This window comes from Engraulis encrasicolus, chromosome 24 (genome assembly GCF_034702125.1).
Source record: "Engraulis encrasicolus isolate BLACKSEA-1 chromosome 24, IST_EnEncr_1.0, whole genome shotgun sequence".
Taxonomy (NCBI): Eukaryota; Metazoa; Chordata; class Actinopteri; order Clupeiformes; family Engraulidae; genus Engraulis; species Engraulis encrasicolus.
The window spans coordinates 26,251,463-26,261,937 of NC_085880.1; the positions used below are offsets into that span (position 1 = coordinate 26,251,463).

The 10,475-nt window shown below is 40.3% G+C and overlaps 1 protein-coding gene across 1 annotated transcript in view; it reads right to left on the reverse strand.

The window, feature by feature from the left end:
* rgs7a (regulator of G protein signaling 7a) overlaps positions 1 to 10,438 on the reverse strand; it is a 75,470-nt gene extending 65,032 nt beyond the window's left edge. Inside the window, exons 1-2 of the mRNA XM_063191750.1 lie at positions 10,350 to 10,438; positions 8,025 to 8,144 (exon numbers count right to left, since the gene is read on the reverse strand). Coding sequence (XP_063047820.1) covers positions 8,025 to 8,099 — 75 coding nt within the window. The 5' untranslated portion in view covers positions 8,100 to 8,144; positions 10,350 to 10,438. The remainder of the gene's footprint in view (positions 1 to 8,024; positions 8,145 to 10,349) is intronic.
* Between the last annotated feature and the right edge of the window lie 37 nt (positions 10,439 to 10,475).

Genomic DNA, 10,475 nt, shown 5'->3' on the forward strand with positions numbered 1-10,475 from the left:
ACGCGTTGTCACACACTCCAACGCTGGAGCAAAGGCGAGAATACACAAGGGTGAAACCGTGCTGTAAATTAATTAGGAGTTTCATGTAAATAAGGTTGTGCCAATGACACCTGAATATTTTCCAACAAATTAAGTTACTCTGCCTGTCCCACTTGTCTCTACAAAATTCACCACATCTGTCCTCAACATACACTGGCATTCAGAGGCTGCCCCAGTGGTCAAAGCTTATCAACAACATTTAATTAATTCAGTCTGTGTCACAGACAAAATTATGATTACTGAAGCATTGATTTGAATGTCAACATTGATGGGTCTGCACAAAATATATATAATATTATATAAAATATAATTCCCATCACATGTCTTGAAAATACTTAAGCTTGAATTGCACTTCACTTCTTTCAGTCATTACTTTTCTCTAGCTGCACATAATTGTGTCTCACAGCACAAAAAGGCAAACCAGGAAATGTGAATGTCATAAGATGATATGCTATGTGTGAGTGAAGTACCCAGGACAACTGTTTTGATGGCAGCATACTGTACAACTGCACCAACAAAATTGTCAAACATATTCATGTTGACAGCGGCAAGCTACACAGAACTAGCCCGATGCCTCAGCCAGTTTCGTTCCAATTTGTAATAGTTGCTGTTTGTGAAACTAGCTGCTGTTGCTGAAATGAAATCGAGCAGAAGCACAACAGTGGGTGGAAATAGCCTGGCTAACACAGACCATGAAAACCAGTCAGATCCCAGAATGGCGAGGATATGAGGCGTTTTAGTTCAACATGACCATGTTCCATGTGTCAGTGTGGGAAGAAGGCAGCAGCAGTCAGACTGCACAGTTGTCGTCCTCTTTCTGGAACCTGGAACACCATGCCAGGGCTGTCACTTCGCCCTTATTAACTTTAAATAAAATGACAAATACGACACCAATTATGTTGAATTCCACAGCATGGCATCAACCATTTCTTATCATACCAAGAGATACAAAAATGAGTCCGGTTGAAATGCTGAAGCAGTTTGAAATTATTTCAACAGAAAATGTAGTCCACTGAAGCTTTTAAAGCCACACCATTATCTGATTTAAACTGCATTTTTCACACACATACACAACATACAGAACCTTGCATTTAAAAATATATGCAAGAATGTGTTAAATGAATATCCAACATCTAACACTCAACCAGCACCTTTTCCTCCTTAGGTTATTATGATGCATTAAGCCACATGTGTAGGATTGCTGGGCGTGGGAAGCTGAACAGTCCAAGGCCACAGGAAGGCCTACTTCAAAGGTGGAAATAAAGGTAAAAAATATAAAGTGAATAGATTTGTGTTCCAAGCCAACGACCATTCACATGTGTAGTCGATGTAACTCAAACCGCCAATAACATCCGCAGTTAAGTCTGTAGAATGACGCCATGGCCGACAAATGCACCGATGAGCGTTAAAAAAAAAGCAAGCGAGTCACTTGATCATCTCGTCCACACGCATTTCTGTCGTTGTCTTTGTTGTCTTCATCGCCTTTCTCTCCCCCTCTTCCAGCACCATCTGGCCTACATTTCCTGTCTGTGCTCTCACTCTATACGTGACACAGGTGTAGATTTCTTCCCCCATCAAGACGGTATATCACGGTGAGCTGTATTAAATATGAATTATGCATCGAGCCAAACAGGCATTGAGAGTCGAGGCCTCCCCTGTACTGTACTATTTTCAATTTCGCCTGAAGGAAATACAATCCAGCTCAGCCAACTGTGTGTTCGTGCGTGTCCGTGTGTGTGCGTGTGTATGTGTGTGTGTGTGTCTCTGTTTGTGTGTGTGTGTGTGTGTGCGTGTGTGGGGGTGTGTGTGTGTGTGTGTGTGTGTGTGTGGGGGTGTGTGTGTGTGCGCATGTGTGTGTGTGTGATTGAGTGTTCCCAGTACAGTGTAGTTTGCTAGTTTGATTGCTTCCAGTGAAATGTTTGGTAAGTGTTTGAATGCAGAGCAAAGGGATCACTGAATGCTTCTACTTAATAAAATGTGGCTCTTCTTTGCAATCATACTTCAAAGCCTACATAAGTATTGAACTATTGAAGCAATTGTGTATATGTTTATGTCTGTGTGCGTGTGTGTGTGTGTGCGCGTGCGCGTGCGCGCACGCATGTGCATGCAATGCGATGCAGAGGTGGTCTGTGTGCTCTTCTAAATTTGTAAAATGCAGACAGCACAGAAATATTTAATTCATGGTCTTTGTATATTTTATTAATTTAAGTGCTGACGCGTCCAACAGCATTTGTTTTTGACGGATAAAACAGGCCCAGTGATTTCTAAGAGAATGATTAATCGCATTTTGGATGAACAAAAGAGATTCTTTCCGACACAAATATTTCAAAGTGGAAAATAGTCAGGTGAAAGGCATGTGTACTGAAATTTGAAGAGGAACAGCAACAATATTGCATTACATAATGTGGATATTTTCCAAGTGATAAAATAGTTGCATTTTTTCGAAAGACAAACACTGAAGTGCAAGCTTACAAACTCCTCTGACACTACATTATAAGGGTTGATTTTAATTAAAATGTCTGGCTAACCTTTCTAGATGTTTGGGGAAAAAATCTTCTTTTCTTGTAAATGTTTGATGCAACCAACGTCCTGTTAGCTGCCTGCATGAGCACACCCAAGCAAACACTATTACTCCTCTGAACCCTTCTCTACTGAAAAACATAAGCAACTTTCAACAGTGTAAATACAAGTGTGTTTAGTTTGAAAGTTCAGCAAACAATGGTATGATGGGGAATAACTCGCACCATAGTGCATTATTCAAGCCATTTTATCACGGAAATCACAATCACGGTACTACTTCTACCTCTGCAAATCCCACTTCTCAACTCATTTAGTCCCGATGCTGCTGCTTTTTTATTACAAATATGTGTATGTTAGAGCTGAATGAACACATTCAAATGCAAGATGAGAGTCTTAGCTTTTAAATGCATGTTATTTCATGTTTTTATGCGCTTCGGAGGCTGAGATATTTAGGTTTTAATAGGCAAAGGGTGTAGGCATCCAGCAGGTGTTTTTTTGCAGGTGCCTTAGGCTAAAATGGGTTAATATAGTTGTCAACCCTAACTACTGAGAATGAACCGATGGCTTTGAGTTGGGTCGTACCTAGCAAAATGAAGCAAAATTAATTTCATCCTGTTTTCCTTATATGGTTATTATTGTTGTTGTTGTTCAACTGGCCTGACCCAGAAACAAAAAATCAACATCTTGACATTATGGTATATTACTGATTCAACATACTCACTGGATGGCCAAAGGATTGGGTTACACAGAAAGAAAAATGTGTGTAGGCCTATGTACTTTTACTGTTATGATGGAGAAAATTGTGCACATCCCTCAGTCAAGATGCAGGACAAAGGCCGATTCAAATTCTGTTTAAGGTCTACACACTTGAAATTCTGTCTTAACTGTTACTCTTGCAGAACAACACTTCGACCATGAGGCCACGGAATAGAATGATTTGAAGAGAATATTTCAATCAGAACCATATGTACTGTTCTTTCTAACCGGCTCAGAAGACAAGCCAACCGCATGCAGGTCACCAAAACCAAATCAAAATGCCCAAAATATAATATATTATAATCATACTCAGATGTTGTATTGATCCATGTTGTTTGTGTAATTTGTAGAGCCAGAACAGAGCATCACACAACATCAAAACCATCTCTGTGTGGCTTAAATTGACTGACATAAAGAAGGATGAATGCAATCAATGCATCCTGTTAACAGGTACGCATTCTTGTAGAATTAACTAATCCCCTCATACGAGGAGTCCCCATTAATCAAAATATTGAAGCGGCCTCATAGCTGTTTTGATATCCAGTATCAGAAACTTCTAATCAAGTTCACTTTTCTCTTCAATAATCATTGTTCAATTAAGAAAATAATAAATATAATGGACTCTGATTTACCGACAAAGGACTAGAACCCCACAATTTCCATCTGAAATTGCTGCTTTGTTGTCACCACTGCGCAAGAGTGGAGACTACAGAACATCTCACCCAGTAATAGAAGCCTCTGCAATTAGTGTGTGCACTATTGAATTGGACACATTACATCCTCTTACTCTACCATTACATAGTTGGCCTTTGCCTTCATGGCAATATCTTCAGTAAATGCAATGCAGGCAAGAAAATAAAGGCTGAAGGCTCAAACCACCCAGGCTTTCAACCGCTTACAACCCAGTGTGGTGTTGTGTGTCATACTCTAGAATAAAACAAAACTAAGTCATGAAATTAAAAAAGGTCTTCCCAAAGATCAATTGAGCCAAACTCTTTGTAGAAAGCTAATGACAAAAAAGGGAGGGAGTTCGAAATAACCCACAACTGCTCAAAAAGCAGGTGTACACACATGTGCCGGATATTACATCAACTGTCATATTAAACACTGCTAACAAATCCTGCTCTAAGATCACAGGACTACCTGTGGCAAACATTATTCAGGAAGCTCTCATATCAAAAGCGAGGTAAGAGTATCCAGAAACCTCTCCCCTGGCTTCTCACGTGTCCTGCATAGACAATATCAAACTCTGCCCTCAGGCAGACATCTCAGAGTTACCTCTTGGAAATACAGATAAAAAAAAAACCTTTGTAAAGTAGTTCAGCTTACTATTTAACCAACTTAGAAAATCCAGTCTGATATTCACCAGGGGCCTGTATAATCATATGAATGTGTAAATGAGATGCATGATGTCTAATTGCTCATTCTGGTGTAATGCTCTCTGTCATGGAGTCCTGTAAAATCTTTGCAAATTTGATGCATATTACATGGTGGCACAATATGCTTGACATTTTCAATGGCAGTGAATGGGTGTTTTAGCTGAATCAGTGCAAAGTGTGTTTTGAGGCTGTTTGGATCAAAACTAGTAGAAAATTCATCTGAAAGAATGCTCTAATTCCCTTTCAACGTCCCCAGGACATCAAGTAACCAAAACATTGCTAAAGGGTGGGTACATGGAGCTTCGAACAAAGGAACAATACTGCAAAAGCAGAGCGTGATTTTCAAAAGTTGGGGCATTTGATGCATGCTAGTGCACAGGCAACCCAAGGTATCCCATTTCTTCTCTAGGAACACTCAAAAAAATATTCAAACCTACAAAAAACATCTACAGATCTACAAAACTTACGAAATGACTCACAGATGTACACTCATCGACCAAGTTATAAGCACAGCTTGCTTGTACTGGTTTGAACCCCTTTTCCTTCAGAACTGCCTTAACTGCCTGCAATAATACTCAGGTAGGCAATGGCATTTTAACACTGCTCAACTGGTAGTAAGGCGGCCAAATTGTGCCAAGAAAATATCCCTGAACACCATTACACTACCAACCTGAACTGTTGAGACAACGCAGGATTGATCCATGTTTTCATGATGTTAACGTCAAATTCTGACCCTACCATCCAGGTGTTGCACCAGAAATCGAGACTCATCAGACCAGCCAATGTTTTTTTCCAACATTTTTTTGTCCAAAATTTGGTGCGAATTTGAGAACTGTAGACTCCGTTTCCTGCTCTTAGCTCACAGGAGTGGCACTCAGTGTGTTCTTCTACTGCTGTAGCCCATCTGCCTCAAGTTTCAACGTGCTGTGCATTCAGAGATGCTCCAGTGTTTCCCATACATGGGTGGTTGACGTTTAAGGGCGTAACGCAAAAAAAAAAAAGTTTTTCAAATTCCTGAAAAAAATGATGGATAAAAATTGGAAAAAAATAGAAAAAAAATAAAGCACTTAGTGGTCTGTGGAATTTCACCTTATTTTTGCCATTTTTGGGAAAATGTGTCCTGCATCAACACATAGCATAGGCGGGTCACACCACAGGGAATTCACTGCATTATGGCCATTTTAATCCTTTTGTATACATGACTGACATCTGAGCTCATGCTAACTTGATAATGATATTGTGTTTAATCTTAAAATGTGTTTTCATTAATAAAAAAACTTTTTTTTCCTCCTATAAGAGCAGTCACACCACAGGACACCATAAAATGAACCTAAGCATTGCGTGACAGAAAGATTGCAATATGAAGACATATTAAGAGGTTAAGAGTCACCTTAAACTTCCACAGCACTCTCCAATAACTGAGGTACTGACTGGTTAGGAGCCAGTCTTTAAGACCCTTGTAGTTGGCCTTGCAGCTGCCCATTCACAAACATTGACATAAATGTCACCCCACAGGACGCAATTTGTGTTACGAAATTGAACTTGTAGTTAATATTACTGTCTTGAGTTTTTTCCACATTCACATATCTTAATCTAAAGTTAAGATTTATGCAATCATGCCAAATGCTTCATACATTATTCAAAATGTTGTTGGTTAATTTATATATATATTATTATATATTGTTTCATTAATGTTACAGTCACACCGCAGGAAATTTGACATATAAACCTTTACATAAATCTTAACAAAAATGTTTCTTCTCATCTAAGACTAATATGAAACATAATGTACCACATCTTCTTTCAGTGACATTTGTTTTTTAAAGGAAAATAACAGTTTTGTAGGTTTTTAACCAATGTTACGAAAAAACAAGGCGTCACGTCTCCCACCCACATACCGACTACACTGTGGTGCAGCACCACACAATAGGAACCAAGCACCACAAATTGATTAACAAACGCACATGCGTGTCAATGGGAGCGTACCAACATGCTTGCATTGGCCCAATGTTTTTTTGCCTATAGCACCACACAATGCAATGGGAAACACTGCTCCTCTGTTAGTTGTGGTTTATTTCAGTCACTGTACCTTTCTATCAACTCAAACCAATCTGGCCACTGTCCTCTGACCTCTGGCATCAACAAAGCATTTTTGCCCACAGAACTGATATTCTGGATATTTTCTCGTTTTCGGCCCATTCTCTGTAAACCCCCGAGATAGCTGTGTGTGAGTATCCCAATAGGTCAGCAGTTTCTGAAATACTCAGACGAGCCCAGCAACAATGCCACGTAATGCTTGGTTTAACCATTTCTACATGTCTAAATGCACCGAGTTGCTGCCATGTGATTTGCTGATTAGAGACTTGCATCAATGAGCTGTTGGGAATGTGTGACTATAAAGTGGCCGGTGAGTGTATATGGACAATACAGGTCTCATATGCCATATACTATAAAAGTGGCCCATGCCTCATTTTCCTACGGGTAAAGCACACATTCACATTCCATGTACCCTAAATAAACATCCTAGCATAATTCATACACCAAGCAAGTGCTTCCATAGTATGTCCATCTCTGGTTAGGCTAATGCTGCTACCAGTGTAGCCTCTTAGTGCAGATGGGGTCGCCGGCGGGCCTATTCACTCAAAATATGCTCAAAATACTCAACTACATCATAACAACATTGCTATGACATTACTGAGAGCCTTTAGTAACGGATAAAGACATAGCCATTACAATTTTGGTGACAGTGAGGTTATATCTGGTTTATTTCAAGACTACAGTTCAACAATATAGCCAAAAGAATAAGCGACACTGAAAAAACCGCCATGTGTATGGGCTAGTTCCTCATGCATGTCTGCTATTCTAATACAATTCTGAACGTCATTTTATTGTTATCTCCTGTACCTTTCAGCTGATTTCATCTGCTTCAACAATAAGCCTTACTATCCATACGCTTCCACTTCAATTCTCATTTCCTTACTGTAGGCCTACAGTACATGCTACCATCAGTCTACTGCGATAAGATGGTATGATAGGCTACACCAATAGTCATTAACAGTAGAAAACATGTGCAGGCTCTGCACTAGTTATGAAATAATTTATAGGCATTAGCTGTGGTTGTCTACTACTAAAACAAGACGTTAATGGCCCATGCATTGCCCTCCCTTCCCATTCTGTGCTTGGGATCCCAACCTCAGGCGAAGATTTCAGCCAGGGTTTCCATGGTCTTTCAGATCAGAACCAGCGGCCAAGGCCATCACCCTAACTGTGACATAGTGTATATTGGAGCATGGGTTACTACTAGACTTTACCAATCACTCTGGACCTTACCTTCCTGTAGACCAGCATGTTGGGGGAATCATCCGCCTCCCCGTTGGTGGTCTGCATATTGTTGGTCTGTGCCATGGTCCAGTGTCACCGCACAACAGCAAGTCCAACAATTCACAGAAGCTGCAAAGAGGAAGAAACCACCAACACCATGAAATAACTAACGACAGCTATCAAATGTGTTTTCCTGCAACAAACACTACATTTTCAGTTTATATCACTAGAGATTATTCCAAAAAAGAGGAGGTTTTGGGCTCTTCCATTGTATATTCACTGACAGTAGTGTTGAATTCCTACATCAATTTGTCAAAGGGTGGTTGCAAAGATCACTTTTTAACCCCTCAAAATGTTACAGTCTGCTCTGACACAGCTGTCACAGACAATACATAGCCTATACCACAAACATTTTGGATAGAAATGGAGAAATCATTCTTCCTTCTGTTTGTGTATGACACAGAGTGAAAGGCTGCACTGTCTTGCTCAACCACATATGATTTTGCCATTTAACGGCGAAAGTGGCAGTTGTAGTCAATGTCAGCATGCAATGGTTGGCAAGCACCAAAGGTCAACATCACCTGTTCTCGGTCCAAGCACCAATTAGCCAACATGTAGTTAAACTCACCAAGAAAGCACCAAGGTCTGAAGATTGTGTTACATCCCTAAGGAATGATTGTCATGAAAATGTTTTTTTAATCCACGGAGATCAACACTTGCTTTTGATGTGTACCTATACGTTAGACTGGTGTGTTTGAAATCTCCAACACGCTGTCCTATATGACACCAAACCGCCATTCACACGACAATTTACATTTTTAGGGAGAACCGACCAGATGGGGGATATGGCAAAACGCTGCTGCCAAGGGGTGAGACCGTTAACGCGGAATTTGACCGAATTGCGTTTTCATACCAATAAACGTGGCGCGAGACACTGTGCAAAATGTTATTGTGTCATCGGGAAAAATACTGCATGAAACATGGCATGATATTCGATTCTTACAGACACAAAGCGAAAAGCATATCGATAAGCGAGGTGCATAGACATGAAAACCCGCATTATACCTTGCCAGGCATATTAACAAACAGGTATCAACAACGACGCCCTATGCACAACACCATCTCAATAACGCTCTCATTCAGATTTCAGCACCGGAGACAGCTCCCGTGAAAGCGCCCTCTTCCATAATCAATCATTTACGTCTTCAGAGGCAACGACTAACGATACTGTATGTAAATAAGCCATTGTTTCTATTTAGCCTACCTGAATACACACCCAGTTGTCAATTCACGCCAATCCCGTTTCCACGCGTAGAATATACTGTATAGATTGTCAGCTGACAGACATAGGAATGCGATGATAATTCATTGGAAATGTGAAGAATGACACTAGCTGTAGCTCTTCTCGTCGCGAGAATGATGCTGTTGGGAAAGAACGCGCAGCGGCCACTGCTCTCTCTGCGGGAGCGCGCATCGACCTATGACCAAATCACGTGCAAGGAATTCAAACAATCTCATTGAATTCTAAGGATTCTGGCAAGAAGGCCGAGTAGAGACACAATAGACAAATGAAGAAATTTACATAATTGGCAGTGGCACTAGCCAAACTATGTGAAGTGATGCAAAGTGCCAGTGGACTCACACTGGGCGCAGCCCTGATGGATCTAATTGGATGGAATGTCATGCTAAATTACCGGAAACACAGCTAAATTGGCTGAAATGTGAAGATTCGAAAATTCTATACAATATTTTGTAAACATATCAATCACAGAGAAATTCAAGAAATTCAGAAATTTGGCGACTTGTTTGCTTATGGAATTACAGTCTGATACAAGCAATATTTTCCACATTATTCCACCTATTTGACCTGTAGGCCTACTCCAGAGAACTAGGCCGGAAACATCAGTCAGAAACAAACAAATGTATCGGTAAGTAGCAAACAACCAGTCATGTTTCCAGTGATACCTGAACCATTCTGTGGTGTCAACATCCAAGTATTACAGACTTGTCTGTCTATTCACTTCAAGCCTAGTCTATTCGTCGAACAGTGCCATCTTGTGCCCATGCTATGTGAAACACCCTGATGCATGCATGGGTTCTTTTACCACGCACCAACGTGACAGAGTTGCGAACATCTCTTGAATTTGAATACGCCATTCTACTGTATCCTTAACAGGATGGACACGCAGTCACACACATGTTTACAGTGTACTATCAAAATCAGCATCGGTGACAAAATAGTTAGGGCAGTTGAGTAATTATTTAAACGGTGCAGCCTTTCAATGTGTGGTTCAAGATTGAGAATAGCTTACAAACACTTGAATGGTCGCTTACAAGCAACATTAGGTGTATGCTTTTTTCCATCGGAAATATAGATTTACGGTTACGAAGAAGAGATAAAAAGCTGTACTGTGGTGTGAATAATTTTGTTTTGTTTCCTATCCGTGCACTCTGTTGATG